Raw genomic sequence first — 21,780 nt, forward strand, 5'->3', positions numbered from 1 at the left:
TCAGAAAGAGGAGGGGGGATACTGGAACACTCACCACCCCATGTTCTTGTTGTTTTGGTTTTATCGGAAAGAGGAGGGGGGATACTGGAACACTCACCACCCCATGTTCTTGTTGTTATGGTTTTATCAGAAAGAGGAGGGGGGATACTGGAACACTCTCCACCCCATGTTCTTGTTGTTATGGTTTTATCAGAAAGAGGAGGGGGGATACTGGAACACTCACCACCCCATGTTCTTGTTGTTTTGGTTTTATCAGAAAGAGGAGGGGGGATACTGGAACACTCACCACCCCATGTTCTTGTTGTTATGGTTTTATCAGAAAGAGGAGGGGGGATACTGGAACACTCACCACCCCATGTTCTTGTTGTTATGGTTTTATCAGAAAGAGGAGGGGGGATACTGGAACACTCTCCACCCCATGTTCTTGTTGTTTTGGTTTTATCAGAAAGAGGAGGGGGGATACTGGAACACTCACCACCCCATGTTCTTGTTGTTTTGGTTTTATCGGAAAGAGGAGGGGGGATACTGGAACACTCACCACCCCATGTTCTTGTTGTTTTGGTTTTATCAGAAAGAGGAGGGGGGATACTGGAACACTCACCACCCCATGTTCTTGTTGTTATGGTTTTATCAGAAAGAGGAGGGGGGATACTGGAACACTCACCACCCCATGTTCTTGTTGTTATGGTTTTATCAGAAAGAGGAGGGGGGATACTGGAACACTCACCACCCCATGTTCTTGTTGTTTTGGTTTTATCAGAAAGAGGAGGGGGGATACTGGAACACTCACCACCCCATGTTCTTGTTGTTATGGTTTTATCAGAAAGAGGAGGGGGGATACTGGAACACTCACCACCCCATGTTCTTGTTGTTTTGGTTTTATCAGAAAGAGGAGGGGGGATACTGGAACACTCACCACCCCATGTTCTTGTTGTTTTGGTTTTATCGGAAAGAGGAGGGGGGATACTGGAACACTCACCACCCCATGTTCTTGTTGTTTTGGTTTTATCAGAAAGAGGAGGGGGGATACTGGAACACTCACCACCCCATGTTCTTGTTGTTTTGGTTTTATCGGAAAGAGGAGGGGGGATACTGGAACACTCTCCACCCCATGTTCTTGTTGTTTTGGTTTTATCAGAAAGAGGAGGGGGGATACTGGAACACTCACCACCCCATGTTCTTGTTGTTTTGGTTTTATCGGAAAGAGGAGGGGGGATACTGGAACACTCACCACCCCATGTTCTTGTTGTTTTGGTTTTATCAGAAAGAGGAGGGGGGATACTGGAACACTCTCCACCCCATGTTCTTGTTGTTTTGGTTTTATCAGAAAGAGGAGGGGGGATACTGGAACACTCACCACCCCATGTTCTTGTTGTTTTGGTTTTATCGGAAAGAGGAGGGGGGATACTGGAACACTCACCACCCCATGTTCTTGTTGTTATGGTTTTATCAGAAAGAGGAGGGGGGATACTGGAACACTCACCACCCCATGTTCTTGTTGTTTTGGTTTTATCGGAAAGAGGAGGGGGGATACTGGAACACTCACCACCCCATGTTCTTGTTGTTTTGGTTTTATCAGAAAGAGGAGGGGGGATACTGGAACACTCACCACCCCATGTTCTTGTTGTTTTGGTTTTATCAGAAAGAGGAGGGGGGATACTGGAACACTCTCCACCCCATGTTCTTGTTGTTTTGGTTTTATCGGAAAGAGGAGGGGGGATACTGGAACACTCACCACCCCATGTTCTTGTTGTTATGGTTTTATCAGAAAGAGGAGGGGGGATACTGGAACACTCACCACCCCATGTTCTTGTTGTTTTGGTTTTATCGGAAAGAGGAGGGGGGATACTGGAACACTCACCACCCCATGTTCTTGTTGTTTTGGTTTTATCGGAAAGAGGAGGGGGGATACTGGAACACTCACCACCCCATGTTCTTGTTGTTTTGGTTTTATCGGAAAGAGGAGGGGGGATACTGGAACACTCACCACCCCATGTTCTTGTTGTTATGGTTTTATCAGAAAGAGGAGGGGGGATACTGGAACACTCACCACCCCATGTTCTTGTTGTTTTGGTTTTATCGGAAAGAGGAGGGGGGATACTGGAACACTCACCACCCCATGTTCTTGTTGTTTTGGTTTTATCAGAAAGAGGAGGGGGGATACTGGAACACTCACCACCCCATGTTCTTGTTGTTTTGGTTTTATCAGAAAGAGGAGGGGGGATACTGGAACACTCTCCACCCCATGTTCTTGTTGTTTTGGTTTTATCGGAAAGAGGAGGGGGGATACTGGAACACTCACCACCCCATGTTCTTGTTGTGGAAACAGACTTATCAGTGTTGTGAATGTTCTTGTTTAACTCAGGTGTGCACGTGTGTCTTTTCTTGGTAACTCAGGTGTGTACGTGTCCAAGTACTCGGACTGCCTGGACTTAAACCGCTGGTACCACGGGAAGTCTGGGTACATCGCCATCATCAAGCTCACCAAGGTATGTACACAGTAGCAGGGCAATAGGGGTGCTGACTAGAGGAAGTACAGCTACGACCGGAAGTAACTTTTTATAGCAGGTTATGAGAGCATTTTAAACCGTTACTCTTTTCCTAACCTTAACCTAAGTCTCCTAACCTGCCACGTTAATTCTCCTAACCTGCTACAAAAAAAAAACACTTCCGGTCGTAGCTGTACTCCCTCTAGTCAGAACCGGCCACCGGGTCATAATGTTGGGTAACCTCAAAGTTGGGTAACCTCCTTTCCCCCAAAGGTTTGTCTTGAGGTTTCTGCCTCCTGGCCACTGTGCTTCTGCTTCTGTTTGCGGTCTAGGCCCGGGTTACTGTAAAGCAATTTGGGACTACTGCTGATGAATATATTTGGGTCAACTGCTTTATAAATATATTTGATTGATTAGTTGAAAGGGCCTGCAATTTAATTCTCTCTCTTTTTGTGGGGTTCTACAGGGCAGGGTCAGAGAGGTGACTGAGAACTACACAGTAAACTACACCTCTCCCTCTAATGAGTTTGACTGTCATGTATCAGAGCAGCTCAGTTCTGTATCAGCCAACACCAGCTCCTTCCTGGCCTTCGAGAGAACACAGGTGAGACTCCTCCCTCCTTCCACCATCATCCCTCCCTCTCACATGGTGTGTTAAGTTGCCTTCAATTGTCAAATATGCGCTCAGTGTGTCAAAGCAATAAAACAAAAATGTTATTTAGTAAGCTACCTCTAACGAAAAAATGTAATTATGTATTATTTGTCTTTTTGCCACAGGCATTTAGCAAAGTTGATGAAATACACCTGCAGATACAGTAGTGGTAAATAGAACACAATAGCAAAGCTGACGAGATTTGTGTTGGTCTTTGCAGTACTACATGTATGAGCTGCCTGTTGGAGGGGCAGTCCAGCCTCCCAGCCATGTCTGCCCATTCGCTATCGTGGCTTTCTCCTATTGGGATACCAAGACATCCGCATCAGAGGAGCAGGAGAAAAGGTACACTTCCCTCTTTCCCCTCATGGGGGTTTGTAACAAACGACATTATGCTCAATAGAAAATATTAGGTGAAAAAAGGAATTAAACTGTTATTGTTATGATTAATAAAAATAAAAATGTCTCCCTGTCTTTTTAGTGAGGAAGAAAAAACAGGTGAGCAATGAACTGATGCCTACTTATCAATGTGTCTATGTCTAGTGTGTTATCCATATGAATTTGACTTTTTGTGTGTATTGTAACACTGCACTGGTGCTTTTGGATAATGTTATGATAATGGTAATGGAATACGATTACAGTCTTTCACTACTATCCGTGGAGGGGCCAGCTCCAAATCAGCTCTCAGATCTACCATGTGGGTCTGAAGTCCAGCACAGGACCCCTAATCCCAGCTAAACTGTAAGTTCAACGCAACCCTGTGAAGGTGTACTGTCTCTCCCTATGATACGACTTTAAAAATATATTCTGAATCTATCTCCAATTGACTTGATGTGGGTCGTGTTCAGTAGGACACTCCATGGAAAAACATTAAGCAACGGAAAATCTAAAAACACATTTCAGTACTTCCCCATTTTATTCTGTTTTCATGTGGTAACATAACTTGAGAATGTCACATGAATTACACGTCCTTCCTTTTGGTTGATTGCAGTCCAACAATGATGTCAGTTGACGGAGCAATTCAAATGTCAGATCTGAGGCAGAAATTACCGAAGGCTATATTTGAAACCTGCTTCTCCGGTGAAGGTACAGTCATGTTTGTAAATGTACTCAAAAAGAGGTTTCATTTTGATAGATAGCATTTTGTTTGAGCAGTGTCACCACAAACAAAACCCTCTCAGGAAATTTTTAGGTGTTGCTTATCTGAATAAAGATGAAACTGTTTATTTATTCAGCTTTGATAACAGTCTTTATTGAGTGTATATGGCTCAGTGGTAGAGCATGACGCTTGCAACCTCAGGATTATGGGTTTGATTCCCGGGGCCACCCATACATGAAATGTATGCACGCATGACTGTAAGTCACTTTGGATAAAAGCTTCTGCTAAATGGCATATTTTATTATATTAGCTTTACACAGATTTATTTTTCGTTCTTTACCATGGAATGCTGAATGTCTAAATGATCACCTTTTTTTCTGTATTTTGTATTTTCTTGCAATAACTAACTTATTACACATTAGGAGTACTTTATTATATTGAGTTGTACTGTTTTTCAGTGTCTCTGGAAGGAATGGGTTGCAGTCTGTATGAGCTTGCACCCAGTGAGGCTGAAGACACCTCTCTCTCTCAGCTCACACAGGACCTCAAGGAGAAAGACCTGGTGAGCTTTCATTGTTTTTAAATTTGGCTCACAGACTATTGAAAGAACGGAATGCAGTACATTGTTGCCTTGTCAGACTTTGATTCAAATAAATTATATTTTTCTTACTAACAGGCCCTCACAATACAACTGAATGATAATGGTTTTCTTATACTGTTACATTCATCTCACTTCCTCACATATGAAGGTAAGACAGAACCTGTATACACAACATACTGTATTTAGATATTGTAGATAGATATTTAGCTTCTAACGTGACATTATAATTGTATATTTCCAGATACTGGGTCCAGTAAGCCAGAGGTATTGCAGGGGATGTTTGTGTTTCCAGACTCCAGAGCTATACATAGAGGTGTGTGTGGCCAACTTTAATTTGTGAACACTTATGCCCTTGTATACAGTAGTGATTTTTATCTAATCTTTTGTGATGTATCTTTATGTAATGCCTTTTTTTATTTTTTACCACAGACACCAAGGTCTGCTGGAAGAAGCCCTTCCTCTCACCAGAGTGCCTCCAGGTGGTGCCGGCACTGAACTATGCAGAGACAGAGGTGGAAAAGTGCCTCCCTTCACCAAGTGGGGAGCTACGTGGTTTACTAGAGCAGCATATCCAGAGCTACGCTTCCCTCATCCACCCTGGGCTTACCATCAGTCCATCCAGGGAGGCCAGCATCTTCCCAGATCAGTTTGATGTTCCCGACGCCCTCAAATACCTCTACTCCGCCCCCAAGTGGACTGAGATGGGATGGAAACGTCTCAAATCTTATTTCCACCAGCCAGGCTCCTTTGAGCTGTCGGTGTCCAGAGCCACGGAGCTTCTGGTGGCAGGGCGAGAGGAGCGAGGAGATGAGCCGGATGATGATGTCTACTACTGTCTGTCATCTCCAGAGGGGTCCCCCATGAGTCCTGCTAGTCTGGGTGGCCCAGAGGAGCAGCAGTCAGGGGGAAAGGCCCCAGGAGACACAGCTGACACAGCAGCAGACTTTAGTAAAGCACTTGTAGTGTCAATGAAGGACTTTGAGAAACCTGGTAAGACTATGGAAGACAGTAATGCATCAGACAAAGCAGTAAAGGAAGGGAATAACCTGCTTTCGAAGGAAGTGCAAGAAAGGTTGCCCTCGGATCTTAGCAAGCCTCTAATCCCTGCAGACGATTTTGGGAAACCTGGCTTGAACAAGGCACACAGTAATGCACCAGGGATAACTTTGCCTCCAAAAGAGGTGCAGGAGGAGCTTCACTCTGATCTTTCTCAGCCTTCTGTGTCGGCAGATGGCTCTGAAAAACCTGGGAAGACCAAGGCTGACTGTAATGCACCAGGGGTAAGAACAGAGGATGAAGGGACACGTTTGATCCCAGAGGAGGTTGAAGTTGATGTACAAGAAAAGGTGCATTCTGATCGTTTACAGCCTGCAGTCTCTGCAGAGGTCTTGGGGAAAGCTGACCTGGCAGCATTGGTCAAGGCAGACTGCAACGCTCCAGAGGTAGGAGTAGCGAATGAAGAGACTAACTTGTACCTGAAGGAGGTGCAAAAGGATATGCCCTCTGGTGTTTCACAGCCTCCAGTCTCTGCAGAGGTCTTGGGGAAAGCTGACCTGGCAGCATTGGGCAAGGCAGACTGCAACGCTCCAGAGGTAGGAGTAGCGAATGAAGAGACTAACTTGTACCTGAAGGAGGTGCAAAAGGAAATGCCCTCTGGTGTTTCACAGCCTCCAGTCTCAGCAGGGGTCTTGAGGAAACCTAGTCCGGCCCTGGCGACCAAGCCCAATAGCAAGGCACCAGCGGCAGGCGTAGAGGATAATGTGAGAACTTTGCCTCAGAAGGAGGTGCAAGAGGAGGTTCCCTCTGATCTTTCCCAGCTTGAAGTGTCGGCAAAGGCTTTTGGGATAGCCAGTATGAGAGTGATGAAAAAGGCCACAGAGGTGACAGAGGTTTCAACCTCACCTGCATCAGGTAACCTCCCAACAGTGTTAGTCATCACTGCCACTGAAAGAACTGCAACCGTTTTACCTCACAATGAGAACCTTGACTTGATCAACACAGAGTCTACCACAAATAACTCCAGTTTGCCTTGCGCCAAAGTACAGGATAAGGGCGGAAGTGCTCTCAATGGGCAACGTGGCAAGGCCAATCAGCCTTCAAAACCCACAGAGGTCAGTCATTCCTCTATATCTGATTGGAGGAAACGGCCAAGGAAACGTCATAGATTTAGCGGATTGGGTAAAAGGATCTTGAGGTCTACAGTGGCTGACTTTGAAGAGAAAGAAAAAGAGGACATGGAAAGTATGGATTCAAGTGAAGTCTACCTATTGAAAAAGAGGAAGGAACAGATGGATTTAATTCAAGTTAACCCATTGCAAAAGGAGGAAAGGATGGATGTAACCCAAGTTCACCCATTGAAAATGCCAAGAGAACTGATGAATTTGATCCAAGATCCCCCATTGAAAAAGAAGGAAAAGGTGGATGTGACCCAAGTTCACCCATTGAAAATGCCAAGAGAATTGAGGAATTTGATCCAAGATCCTCCATTGAAAATGAAAAGCAAGGATTTAATCCACTATCACCCATTGAGAAATAAAGAAAGTATGGATTTGATTCATGATGACCATCCATTGAAAAAGAAGACAGAACGGTGGGACTTGAAGGCAATCATCTCCGAATGTGGTAGAATTTTTGTCCCTCACGGTTCAGAAGTTATCGCCAAGGATATAGAATCATTGAAAATTAAGGGGAAAGTGTTAGATCACAAACAATGTGCTGACGAGATGATGGTTGAAGCTTGTATCAAAGTCCCCCAACCCATAGAAACAGGAGATGGACCTAACCTAGAGTTGAACAAGTCAGATGAGAACAAAGATTTGCCCATAGGGATGTTAGACAGTAAAGACAGTCTGCATGAGGTCAAAATGGCTGATGTAGGCAAGATGGCCTCTCTGAATCCCTCAGAACTGGTCCTGAACAAAGACACGGATTCTCCTTCCTCAGGAAAACACAAAAAGAAGCGTCAATATGTCGCAATATCCCTCAGTCAACTAAAGACAGTTCTTTCAAGAGGGGGAAAGAGGAATACATCCATCAATCCTGCTCCAGAAGATCAAACATCACCCTTGAACAAGAAAAGCAAGGCTGATACTCCTGGCATGGATAAAATGGAAAATGATAATATCAACAAAGCCAACCAGGACAGAACCACAGGTGCTGTTGAAGTTGCAAAGGAACAGACATTTGGCCTAGACCCAAAGTTTGCACTAGCATTAGGCTTGACTCCTACGGAGTTGCATAATGACGCACACAAATCTCCAGAAAAAAGTGATATTCCGTTAAAGAAAGATATTCAGGACAGACTAGACCTGGTCCCACCTCAAGCCACATCTGACCAAACATCTGAGGCTTTGCCTAGCTCACCTTCAACAACAATCATCTTGGCGAGTCAGAGGAGACCATTCAAAAAGAAACACGAGCATGCAGACTCCATTAGGAAAAAATGTAAGTTCCTTTTGGGGAAGTTCGTGGTTGTTGTGAACTTCACATGTCATGCAAATAACAGACCATGCAGATGGATTTTCTTTTGTTCTCATTAAACCAAATGCTAAATTAGATAGCAATGTTCTTCATCATTGAGTTGTGATTACAGTTAATATATGTGCTGAAATGTTGAAATATACCGAAATAATCCGGTTGTCTTGAATTCCTGACGATTCCGTTTCTATATTTCCTTTTTCATCTGAACTGCAAAGCGGCATTCTGAAGTAATGTGCTAATGGGCTCTTGCTTGCCTGGTCCCAGATCAGTTTGTGCCATCCTATGGTCATTGTAACGCACGTGGTAAGACGGCACAAACAGATCTGGGACCTCTTGCTGCCGCCTCTGCCTCATCTTGCTGTGTGTTGTTTGGCTAGATCCCCTATTGCTGCGGTCCCCCTGTTGAACATAAAGTTACATCTATTACAGATCATGTTTAAATTAGGTTCAGTGGGTTGGCGAGGATATTTCTTACTATTGCAAGAAATACATTATCAGCTTCAAAAAGTAAAAAAATAAATAAAATAAAGATCTTTACTACCTAATTTGCATGCAGGGGACTGCTTTACAGCCATGTAGGTATTAATCATCACCATGCGCTACTGTTTTCATGCTGTTCCTTCTGTCTCCTTTGTGTCTTTTGTTTCTACAGGGTGGTTGCATTATCGCTCACCAGCTTCTTTAGAAAGTGAGAAAGTAGCTATATCCTCCCAACTAGTGACACTTGACCCGGATGACAGCCGTGTTGTCAGTAGGGGTAGCACCTGCGAATGTGCCAGCACTGTATCATGCCCACCTGCAGATTCTCTGACCTTATTGGTTAATTTGGCTCGCAGTACCAGTAATGACAAAGTACTGGAACAACAGTCAGACCCAAAGGCTCTTGAGAAACAAGATGACCACCCAAGTTTGGTGATAAGTGACAACAGTGTCAAAGATGGCATCTCTCCTCATGATCCAGATGGTGAGCCAGAGTTTGTCCTTCCTGCTCTGCTGAAGCACCCTTCTGCTGCTAGGCTTAAACTCCTCCCTCAGTCTCCGTCACCCAAGGGGCTGGTAGTGGGGAGTGGGGAGCGGGTTGTGTTAGTCTCACACGAACATTCATACTCACTGCCGCCATCCTCTCTACTATTGGGTTTGTCAGGTTCAATCCTTCAAGTCCCAATTTCGGAGGGACTTCAGCAGCATCGCAAGGATATCTTTGCTGACGGATCTCAAACACTACGGGCCTTCCTGTGTCAGCAGAAGGACCAGAACAGGAAGGAACCCGGATTGGCTCCGGAATCCCTGAGCAAAGGAATCGGGTGCAAGCAGAAGTTCCATCGCTTCCGGCGGTTCATTGAAAAAGATGGCTCAGTTCAAGTGACAAGGCTGTGGAAGGAAAACTACAACTTTAATTCAGACAGCAAGTTTACCAACGACCCTAAGGATAAAACAGTTATTAGAGCCCTACATGGGTATGTACTTACAATCACTAACTTAAATACTAATGTCTTCAGTTTGATTAGTTATGCATACAGTAGCTAGAAGAAAGGATAACTGAAGAGTTTGCTAGAGACCAAAAGCTGATACTATATTACTCACAGTGGTCGACTAATTGTTTGACTGGAATTGCAAATTAAAACTCTGATTTTTCTCTGTCCTTTCCCTTCATCCCTCTGCACTCCCTCTCTGTACAGCCCATGGGATTTTGACATTAAGGACACAAAGGAACAGGTTCAGCTCATTATCCACATGTGGATAGGTCTTTTCTACAGCAGGTCCACTGCGAGGTTCTGCCAGGCAGACTCAACTCTAACATGTTTGGAAAAAAAGGATTCTACAGAAGTGGCTCATGGAACGGTACCAGCCCAGGTTCCACCTGAGACCAAGACAAGTTCCCCTGCTTATATAGCCCTCTCCAGGATACCAGAACCTGAAGTTTTGGACCTTAGTAACATGGGTAAAAAAGAAGCACAACCATTAAGCCTGGAAGCTGAGGTATTGGACCTTTCAATGAAAACAACCTCAACTGTGCTAGTCTCTCTAGACACAGAGTCTAAGCAGAGAATAGATTGTAAAAATCATCCATTATACCGAAAAGCAACTGGCCTGCACAAGGAAACCATCTCTTGTCCGAAACGAAGTACAGGTGTTGAGTTAAAGGTTGGAAAACAAATATATTATATATTTAAACCACATATGTTTTCTAATACATTTGTAGACTTGTTTTTTTTGTTGCAATGATTAATTGTTTATCTTCTTGTTCTCTTTCTCTACAGGTTTACAGAGACCGTGTGGACAGCATGATGTCAGAAAAATCAAGTGACCTGGGTGATGATGAAGACTATGAAACCAACAACCATGAGAATGACAGCAAGGGTACCCTCCAAAATGGTGTGTCCCCTTACGAAAGAACTTTGGAAAGTGATCAATCGTACATACTTCTGTGTGAACAGGCAGCAAGTGTGTACATTCATCAAGAAAAGCTCCTGGAGACTGAAACTGCTCAGGCTTTGGAGGGCAACAACAAAAAGCTTGTCCAAAAGGAGGAGGAGAAGACGGGTGATGGAGAACCAAATGCAGCGTGTCTTAAAACCATGGGCTCTAAAGATGTCAATAAGGAGCAACAACTTAAAGATAACGATTCAGTCAAAACAATGCCATACACAGAAGTGCAGATGGATGGTGATGCTGCCAATATGGCTGACACAGTTGAGAGTAATGCAAATGAAGCCAGAGATGGGGCTCACGTTGTCATCTGGGATGGCAGTGAGTCAAAAGAGGAGATGCACAAAGTAGATCACAACGTGAAGGATTCTGTTGAAGCTGCAAAACCAGAAGCGGTGCATGCTGGGAAAGATACCACAAACAAGGAAATCACTAAAGCACAAACTGCTGTGCATGTTGGGAAGGATTTCATTGATAAAGATAAGGCACTCAAAGCAGTGCACAGTGAAAATGTTCCCAGAGATTATGGAAACACCAAAGACCAGGTGCAAACTGCAATGCAGGATGGGAATGATACTAGAGATGAGACCCTACCAGCGATGATTTGTGGAGAAGATTCAGGAGATAAAGCACCACCTGTGGTGTGTGATGGGAATACGTCTGTGGCTGAGGCACTACCAGAGATATCACATACTGACATTGATTCCCATAAAGCAACACTGTCAGTGGTGCATGGTGGAAATGATCCGAGAGATACGACACTACCTGTGAAATGTAATGGCAAGCTGTACATAGACGTAGAACCCACTGTAGTGCATGATATAAATGGTTCCACGGATGAGGAACTACCAATGGGGCAGGGTGGGGATGTTTCTGCTGGGACTAGCAGAGTACTGCCAGAAATGCATGGTGAGATTAAATGTAAAGATGATGAACTGCCCACGCAAGTATTTCCAGTATGCGATGGGAATATGCCTTTTGTAGGCGAGTTTCACACACTCATTCAGCCCAATAATGTTTTAGGAGTGGCTAAACATGAAATAGATGAGGCTGATGTAGAAACTAAAGAACAGGAAAAAGAATTGATGCAGGGTCAGAGTAAATCTGATGATGTCACAACTCAAAGCTCCACAACATTCCCGCCAGGGTCCCAACATTCTCAAGACGAGACATCAGAAAGACTGACAGGTCAGGTGGAAATACCACCGATTCCCAGGGAAGACATCGCACACACAGATGTTCTACATTCAATAGGTGAGGCATCAGAGATGGCGCAAGGTCAGGTAGAAATTCCATTTATTGGAGTAGAAATACCATTCATTGGAGTAGAGAAGGATAGCCAGGATATTAATCACACAGAGGTGCATGATACTCACCCAAGTCAGAAAGAGACACTGATCACAGTCTGTGATAGTGCTAATGTGTTATCAGCTGAAATGCTAGCAAAAATAGTTTCAAAGGGAACAGAATCAGTCAGTCGATGCCCAACTGTGGATGAGGTGCTGTATGGTTACATCCCCATTCCTGACATCTGCAGCGCCTCCTTGGCCATCTGCGATGCCGATGGGGTCAGCAAACCCCTCAGCACTGGGGAAGGTTACAGCAGATGCCCAACTCCTACAGAATGCGAGCCACCTTTCGTTCCAGGATTTTCTTATATCCATCACACACCAAACACTGTTTTGTTGCCCAATGCGAAAGACACCAACAGTCCCAACCTCGATAGTGGTCTTGCGCTCATTGAAAATGAAAAGGATCATCATGAACCAAGTCTTAGTCTCTATAAAGCTAGGGCTGCTACTGGGTTGCACAAGCTGCATAAATCCAGCAACAATAACAAACCAAATAATCTGGAAGCCATTGATAATCAGTTCTCTCAAATATTGGCTGATCCTCGCAAGAACCCAATCGCCACTAGCACACCTCTCAACACTCCCTCATCTTCTTTAAAGGAAAGAAGCGATTACGATCCATATTCAAATATGCGACTTGCCGCTGTTGAACCAGACCTGCATGCTCATTCAAGTCGCCATTCGCTGCATAGTTTATCTTACTCCTTTCCCAACACCCACTGTTCCTTAACAGAGAAAGCTGCCTTCTCTGTGCCATCAATCCACCCGGAAGTCCTGTCCAATGAAACAACATTAACTGGGAACTTTAGTGAAATCGCCTTAGAAAGAGAGACTTGTTTGCATCCTGCCTTAAGTGAGCTCATCCTACAGTCCACCCGTCTGAGTATTCCAGCGGGCAGTGGACCTACAGCAGCTTCTCAGAACCTTTCAGTGCACAGTTTTACTCAGCCCCAGCCAAACAGCCAGCAACCTGCCATGATTGTGAATCTCTCCAAGAGTGAGGACAGCAGAGGACAGTACAACTGGGAAGAAGGACCAACAGATATTGATCCTATGTCTTCAGATGTCCTAAAAAGCAAACAAACCGATACCCCTGTCCGCTCAAACACTAATGCTCACCCTTATAACACAGAGTATGCCAGAGAGATGAGACAGATTGCAGTTTTGCAAGATTATGAGGATGTTATGGCTGATGAGGATGTTATGGGTGAAAATGAGGCGCCTTCTGTAGATAAAGACAAAATTGAATCCAGTTTAGAGACCAATTGGATATCAGATGACAAACATTTAAGAAGTAAATTCCGGTTGAATAAAACAAGACTTGACTTCATCAACTCTTTACGCCAGTCTCAGGAATGGGAGCAAAGGGAATTTGATGGGGTTTTGGACTTCAGCAAGCAAGGCATTTCCTCGTCGGTCACCTTCCAGTCTGAAGAATCAGACAAAATACTTTCCCGTATGGAAGAGAACCAACAGGAGTGGTTAAAGTATTGTAGGGCTACGAGGAGTGGCAGCCAGATGGATATGACCAAGGAAGAAGACTCCTCAGTGGCAAAGCCACGCTTAGTTACCGTTTTGGATCACAAAGGAAACAGAATCACCTATGAAAACTATCCCGTTTTGAAACCTACAGCAAGCATGCACACACGGACTGTTCCTGACTCAAACAGACAGGGCTTGAGCAGTTTTCTGGAGTTCTCCAAGAGGTGGGATGATACACATAACGCTGATGAATCTGATCTTACACAGTCATCTATGGATCTGGAGACCCTCATCTTCTCAGAGAGAATGAACCAGATGCTAAAACGTAAGAGTAGTAGCAGCAGCAGGTACATCCGATCGAGACACCGCAGGTCAAACGTAGAAGAAAGAGCTTCCACCAGTAGCCCGGCTGTGACAGTGCACTTTTCCAGTCTACAGGAGGATCAGGACGGCTCCGAGGAGCACTGGGAGGCGATACCGTCACTTGCAGCACAAAAGATCAGAGTGGAGATGCCTGAAAGGATGGCTATGCCTGAAGAAACAGATGGAGAACCTCAGCATCTTAAGAAATTGTCCTGTACAAAGGGCAGTGAGATGACGCATGTAAAAGTTTCAGATCTGGTTGTGGATAGTTTCAAGGCGTACCATGCTATGATGACCGAGGTCTGCGCAGGCAAAAAATACCCATCCAGAACTGAGAGACTCAAGAGGGAAGAAGCAAAGAGAAACAGTTCGCCAAAGTGTCGAGCTCCAAGCAAAGACTTCTGTGGGCAGATGAAGGAGGACATGTATGACAGCCTGCATGATAATCTGAACTCTGTTGTGAGACAGTCATGTAAGAACAAATTCAGGTTCTACATACTGGTGACATCATCTGACCCATTCTTCAGAGAGACGAAGGTAAGATGAATGTAAAAACGTTAGCCTATGCAGTGCAAACAGATCTGGGACTAGTCTATGAAAACCATTAGTACAATAATGAAAGCCAACATTTATTATTCCGCCATGTTTAAAAACAAGCATTTTAATTTTGTAGGAGCTGTTAGAAGCAGAGGGCCACATTGCGGTAGAACAGTCTCAATTCTGCCTTGGAAAGGAAAGTCCATCGTGCCCTCTACACATCATCTTAAGGAACGAAGATATTGCTGAACACATTTGTGAGGTAAGACTGTTATACCATTGTAGACTTATAAAAAGTATTTCAAACTCCCGGAAAATAATCATCAATCCAGATTCGAAATCCAACCTTTTGAATCGGTATACTTTGTCATTACATCGTCGTTTTGAGATTTCTGTTCTACCCTTAGGTCCCTCACTTGCTTGAGTTAAAGAAGTCTCAGAATGTGTTGTTTGCTGGTATTGACCGTCCTGATGACATCGTGAACCTGACCCACCAAGAACTCTTCGGCAAAGGCGGTTTTGTGGTGTTTGAGGGAGCAGCTCTGCACACACTCAGTCTCAGTATGGACGCTTCTCTATTTGCAAGAGAACATATAAAAAAGTGCATTTTCTACATGTTATTATGTTTTCACAGCAGTTATCTCTACAAGCAACTAGGATGTCCCTAGCCTGGTCCCAGATCAGTTTGTGTCATCTTGCCAACTCCTATGGCTGATGTTTGGCAAGAAACAGATCTGGGGCCAGGCTATGTTCCCTCCCAACATTGCATGGAATGTGTGAGTCGCTGAGTAACTCTCGCTCTCTCTCAGGCAACATGAAGAAAATGTCTGGTTTCCTGGAGGGACTGAGTAAAAAAGGGAAGTGGAAATGGCTGTTGCACTACAGAGACAGCCGGAAACTGAAAGAGAACGCACGGTAAGCTTATTCTTGCTCTTGTAAGAAGCTTTACGATGGCTTCTTTAGATGTGTGGTGACGACTAGGGCTGTTAGGGCGGTGACCATATTACTGCCACACCGGCAGTCACGAGTCATGACCACAGTCAAATTCCACGTGGCTGTTTAGTCACGGTAACTGGGCTTCTTCCAGCTCTGATGCTGCTGATGGTCATTAGTAGCCTACCAAACGTACTAACTGCCTGGTACCCAGCACTCTATTGTGCCCCTAATCACTCTGACATCAATGCAAATGTATTTGAAAATCAAATCAAACACTTCATGATTGCCCATCATGTTGTGCAAAAATTCTATAGGCTATGCAATTGCGTGAGAAAACAGTTTTGAAGACCTCTTAAAAAGAGGATCTCATCAGCTTTCTATAGGCTAGGCATATTATATTTCTCAACTTTCCCAACTCCTTTACAACAGGAGTATAACCTACCTGGCTGGCATGAAAATGAACCATGGGGAAAAGCGTCCTCCATTCGCTATTTAATTGCATAGATGACATGTATTTTCCCCTGCCCCGAGACAGGTGCATGTTAATGGTCCATTCTAAATCAAAACAAATGTCACACATATTATTTAGTATATGTAAAGACCAGATTAAATCAAGAATAGTCTGATAAGTGACAATATTAGCCTATCACTTGATGTACAGCGTAAGGCAAGAAACAGCGCGTGCCTTTTTTTTTGGCGACTTTTTCAAATCATAGTTGCACACCTCATGTAGTCTAGCCCATAGGCCTATATGTTTTGATAAGGGTTGTATCACAACTAAAGTGGCCAAATAACTTCTTAAAATTAAGCACATTAATCCGCTTTGTAACCAGTGGCATACATAGGCGGTGTGTGATTTTCAAGTCTGGGGAAGATCATTTTCACCATAAAAATGCACCTTTATAATAAAGCATTACATGTATAATCGCATGTGGTCACTTTAGAGAATGGTGTTTTCCCGCTAATTGATTGCATTTTGGAATATTCGTGCTTATAGCCTGCTGCCTGTGTGCACATTGCTGTGCTTATAAAGGTGAAGAAATAGCCTAATAGTTTATCAACATTTTAAGCAAAATGTTCTGATCTGTTGCTTCAGCCTCATTGCTTTTGAAAGTTTTTTTGGATGCAAGTAGTTGTATTAATTTGGTATTTAATCGCATCCCACAACTGTCCCAGACTATGTTTGGAATATTTCTCTCTCGGACCAATAGAATAGGTCAACTTTATAACTATGGGGGATAGTGGGGCGGCAGATAGCCTAGTGGTTAGAGCGTTGAACTTGTAACCTAAAGGTTGCAAGATCGAATCCCCGAGCTGACAAGGTAAAAATCTGTTGTTCTGCCTCTGAACAAGGCAGTTAACCCACTGTTCCCTGGTAGATTGTCATTGAAAATAAGAATGTGTTATTAACTGACTTGCCTAGTTAAATAAAAAGGTAAAATGAAAAAAATTGTCGATTGACATAGCCTAGTGCTTTTGGTCTTCGTTAGGCCTACTCATCTTGATTGCTGACGAAAAGTAAACGTGGACAGTTCTAGCATCTTTAATATGCGCCTCGGAATTTGATAAGATTGATTAGCGCAGTTGCGTCCTCGACGTGTCTTGTCTTCACTTGTAGCTTACTTCAGAGCTGTGATAGATGACTGTAAGAAGAGCCCGATCACGTTACGGGCATTGGCTAATAAGAATTGAGATATCTGAGAACCGTGTGAGTGAGAGGTTGTCACGCCCTGACCATAGAGAGCTGTTTATTCTCTATGTTGGTTGGGGGGTGACAGTGACTAGGGTGGGTTATCTAGGTGATTAATGATTTATGTTGGCCTGGTATGGTTCCCAATCAGAGGCAGCTGTTTATCGTTGTCTCTGATTGGGGATCATATTTAGGCAGCCATTTCCCCATTGTGCTTTGTGGGATCTTGACTATGTATAGTTGCCTGTGAGTGCTATTATAGCTTCACGTTTCGTTTTGTTCGTTTATTGTTTTGTTTTGCTTTGAGGTTCACATAGCAATAAAGATGTGGAACCCAGATTACGCTGCGCTTTGGTCCAGTTATTATGACGATCGTGACAGAGGTGCGTCGGAACATGCAGCCGGGAGAAGGGAATTATAATTATTATATTCAGCCCAAGGGCACAACGGCCACAAAATGCATGTTTTTATTTCAATTTTATTACGGGGCATTACGGCCACACTAGGGGGATGCCACCGGGAAATTCGAGGCATTATCAAGTGCTTGTCAAATTGTGAATGAGAGACTGATGAAGTGTTAACAGCCTGCTTAAAAAACAAAGAGCTCATGCCTTTCATGCAAGTCGCATCAAAACATATAGCCCAACGTTTGTATCACAACTAAAGTTGCATAAATACAGTTGAAGTCGGAAGTTTACATACACTTAGGTTGGAGTCATTAAAACTCGTTTTTCAACCACTCCACAAATTTCTTGTTAACAAACTATAGTTTTGGCAAGTCAGTTAGGACATCTACTTTGTGCATGACACAAGTCATTTTTCCAACAATTGTTTACAGACAGATTATTTCACTTAATCACAATTCCAGTGGGTCAGAAGTTTACATACACTAAGTTGACTGTGCCTTTAAACAGCTTGGAAAATTCCAGAAAATGATGTCATGGCTTTAGAAGCTTCTGATAGACTAATTGGCCAAATAGAACTGTTTGGCCATAATGACCATCGTTATGTTTGGAGGAAAAAGGGGGAGGCTTGCAAGCCAAAGAACACCATCCCAACCATGAAGCACAGGTGTGGCAGCATCATGTTGTGGGGGTGCTTTGCTGCAGGAGGGACTGGTGCACTTCACAAAATAGATGGGAGGGGAAATTATGTGGATATATTGAAGGAACATCTCAAGACATCAGTCTCAGGAAGTTAAAGATTGGTCGCAAATGCGTCTTCCAAATGGACAATATCCTCAAGCATACTTCCAAAGTTGTGGCAAAATGGCTTAAGGACAACACAGGTCAAGCTATTGGAGTGGCCATCACAAAGCCCTGGCCTCAATCCTATAGAAAATTTGTGGGTAGAACTGAAAAAGCATGTGCGAGCAAGGAGGCCTACAAACCTGACTCAGTTACACCAGCTCTGTCAGGAGGAATGGGCCAAAATTCATCCAATTTATTGTGGGAAGCTTGTGGAAAGCTACCCGAAACGTTTGACCCAAGTTAAGCAATTTAAAGGCAATGCTACCAAATACTAATTGAGTATATGTAAACTTCTGACCCACTGGGAATGTGATGAAAGAAATAAAAGCTGAAATAAATCCATCTCTCTACTATTATTCTGACATTTCACATTCTTAAAATAAAGTGGTGATCCTAACTGACCTAAAACAGGGAATTTTTACTAGGATTAAATGTCAGGAATTGTGAAAAACTGAGATTAAATGTATTTGGCTAAGGTGTATGTAAACTTCCGACTTCAACTGTAACTCTAAATGAAGCATATAGGAGGATATGTTTCTTTGTTAAACTGCTCAACACAGAATAGCCGCATGTGCGCACTCCCATAAGGACAATTGAGTATGCTCTTCTCTTCTTCTGAAATAGACTTCATTTTCTTCATATCATGTTCCTTTAGACCTGTCTAAAATAAATAATGGATTTATTGTGATGGTGTTGGCTATATTAAATGGATTTAATAGACTTTCTAAAAATGTAGATGTTCCAAAGGTCTGCATCAGTGTGGAAGCCAGGAGATGCTAAAAATGTGTTTGTTAATTAAAGGTCAATTACCTTGAGACCGGCAGTTATTTGCTTGACAATCACAGCTGACAAAATTCAATGACCGCCACAGCCCTAGTGATGACTTGATATTTTAGAGAATTAATTCTGTAAATGCCACAGATGTCAGCTCAAGCAGAAATCCCCCTTTAAAGTCGATTGCAGTGCACTAGTCATCAAAGACACTGCGTTTCATTTAATGTCGGCCAAAGTACATTTTTATATTTTAAAGGGAACTAATTATCCCGTAAAAGATCCTTACTAACCACCATAATTGTTCATTTACACTTTTTATTCTTCTGTTTGCAAAATGTTATTGTTTTACTGTAGTGTGTTGCGATTTTAAATGCACTTTAAAATTAAGTTAGATTTTATTTGATACAGGTCTAAGGCAGGTAGTCAAAGACAATGCATTTGATTTGAATCTTGGACAAAGTAAATTTTATATTTCAAGGTAACTAATGATCCCGTAAAATCCTAACTGCCATAACTGTTCGTACCTCCCTCTACAGGTCTAGTGTGGAAGCACAGGGCAAAAAAATCTTCATGGATGTCTGCCAGGAGGCTGGAATGGTGGAGGTCTTACCCTACCATGAATGTGATGTCATTTCAAGGGAACGACCCAACTACCTCCACTGTCTAGTTCGCCTACAGGTCCAGAATGTATCGGCTCGTTTACCTGTATTTATAACTGGTGAGATATCAGAATTTCCTATACAGAATTCGTTAAGTTTACGTGTGTAGCTAATAAATATACTGAACAAAAATATAAAACGCAATTTCTAAGATTTTACTGAGTCAGTTGAAATATATTCATTAGGCTAGATATCACAACTGGGAATACAGATTTGCATCTGTTGGTCACAGATACCTTAAAAAAAGAAGGAAAAAAGTAGGGGCGTGGATCAGAAAACCAGTCAGTATCTGGTGTGACCACCATTTGCCTCATGCAGTGCGACACATCTCCTTCGCATAGACTTGATCAGGCTGTTGATTGTGGCCTGTGGAATGTTGTCCCACTCCTCTTCAATGGCTGTGGAAAGTTGCTGTATATTGGCGAGACCTGAAACACGCTGTCGTACACGTTGATCCCAGAGCATCCCAAACATGCTTAATGGGTGACATGTCTGGTGAGTATGCAGGCCATGGAAGAACTGAGACATTTTCAGCTTCCAAGAATTGTGTACAGATCCTTGCGACATGAGGCAGTGCATTATCATGCTGAAATATAAGGTGATGGTGACAATGGGCCTCAGGATCTTGTCACGGTATCTCTGCATTCAAATTTCCATTGATTAAATGCAGTTGTGTTCATTGTCCATAGCTTATGCCTGCCCATACCATAACTCCACCATGGGGCACTCTGTTTACAATGTTGACATCAGCAAACCGCTCGCCCACACAACGCCATACACGTGGTTTGCAGTTGTGAGGCAGGTTGGACGTACTGCCAAATTCTTTAAAAACAAGGTTGAGGCGGCTTATGGTAGAGAAATTAATATTAAATTATCTGGCAACACCTCTGATGGACATTCCTGCAGTCAGCATGCCAATTGCACGCTCCGTCATCTTGAGAAATCTGTGGCATTGTGTTGTATGACAAAGCTGCACATTTTAGAGTGGCCTTTTATTGTCCCCAGGACAAGGTGCACCTGTGTAATGATCATGCTGTTTAATCAGCTTCTTGATATGCCACACCTGTTAGGTAGATGGATTATCTTGGCAAAGGAGAAATGCTCACTAACAGGGATGTAAATTATTTTTTTACAAAATTTGAGAGAAATAAGCTTTTTGTGCGTATAGGACATTTCTGGGATCTTTTATTTCAGCTCATGAATCATGGGATCAACACTTTGCATGTTGCATTTATATTTTTGTTCAATGTACATGAGGATTCTTAGTCGCAAGAATGCTTGTTTCTGACATAATTCTTTATTTATTTTGCAGACACAACGGCAGACAAAGCGTTTGCAAAACATGGGATCTTCACAATGAATATTAACTCTTTCCTGCTGATTTCTCAGAGTGACACATGCACTATTTCTTAAGCTGATGGGGAAGCTGTCCACAGAAGTCCTCAGTACATCAAAATGCAATAACATTATATTTATAAAGCCCTTTTTTTAGTTGTAACAAAGTTGTCAAAGTGATTTAAATCAACCCGACCAAGAGGCCAATGAGCAGCGGCAAAGAAATACTCTAAGGAAACCTTCAAACCTCGAGAGGAACCACTCAGGAGGAGGCCCCTTTAAGAAATAAACATTTGTATTCCAAAATCTACTTTTTAGGGAATTCTTGGGCGTTCTCTCAGAAGTTTAATACATACTGACGATCTAACCCAGATCTAAATAATTGTAGTGTAATAATACAAAAAAAGGCTAAAAACATTTACTTAGATCAACGTTTTGGTTCCTTTGTGTAAATTGCCTTTAATTTCATGTAGATATATTTATTCGTAATATTTTTTTTATAACAGGTAGATTGTGTATAGATTAACATCTGCTTCAGCATTATATTTCTTCAATTGTGTATTTATATGTATGTTTGTAAAGACATTTATTGTACTTTTGCGATATAAAGAAATTGAAGTAGTGTTCCTCATCTTTTCTTTTCAACCACAT

General features: G+C 42.9%; 2 protein-coding genes across 2 annotated transcripts; both read left to right on the forward strand.

The window, feature by feature from the left end:
* Positions 1 to 2,346: 2,346 nt before the first annotated feature.
* Positions 2,347 to 3,561, forward strand: LOC120065966 (protein TASOR-like). Its single transcript, XM_039017006.1, has 4 exons — positions 2,347 to 2,365; positions 2,398 to 2,489; positions 2,956 to 3,093; positions 3,362 to 3,561. The coding sequence occupies exons 1-4, from the start codon at positions 2,347 to 2,349 to the stop codon at positions 3,542 to 3,544; spliced, it is 432 nt and encodes a 143-aa protein (XP_038872934.1). The 3' UTR covers positions 3,545 to 3,561.
* Positions 3,562 to 4,166: 605 nt separating this feature from the next.
* Positions 4,167 to 21,753, forward strand: LOC120065967. Its single transcript, XM_039017007.1, has 11 exons — positions 4,167 to 4,227; positions 5,271 to 6,752; positions 8,974 to 9,285; positions 9,466 to 9,778; positions 10,001 to 10,466; positions 10,583 to 14,485; positions 14,622 to 14,747; positions 14,893 to 15,046; positions 15,295 to 15,400; positions 19,672 to 19,853; positions 21,107 to 21,753. Exons 1-11 carry the CDS (start codon positions 4,167 to 4,169, stop codon positions 21,205 to 21,207), a joined length of 7,206 nt encoding a protein of 2,401 aa, XP_038872935.1. The 3' UTR covers positions 21,208 to 21,753.
* Positions 21,754 to 21,780: the final 27 nt, after the last annotated feature.

Source organism: Salvelinus namaycush, chromosome 21, assembly GCF_016432855.1.
Source record: "Salvelinus namaycush isolate Seneca chromosome 21, SaNama_1.0, whole genome shotgun sequence".
Classification (NCBI taxonomy): domain Eukaryota; kingdom Metazoa; phylum Chordata; class Actinopteri; order Salmoniformes; family Salmonidae; genus Salvelinus; species Salvelinus namaycush.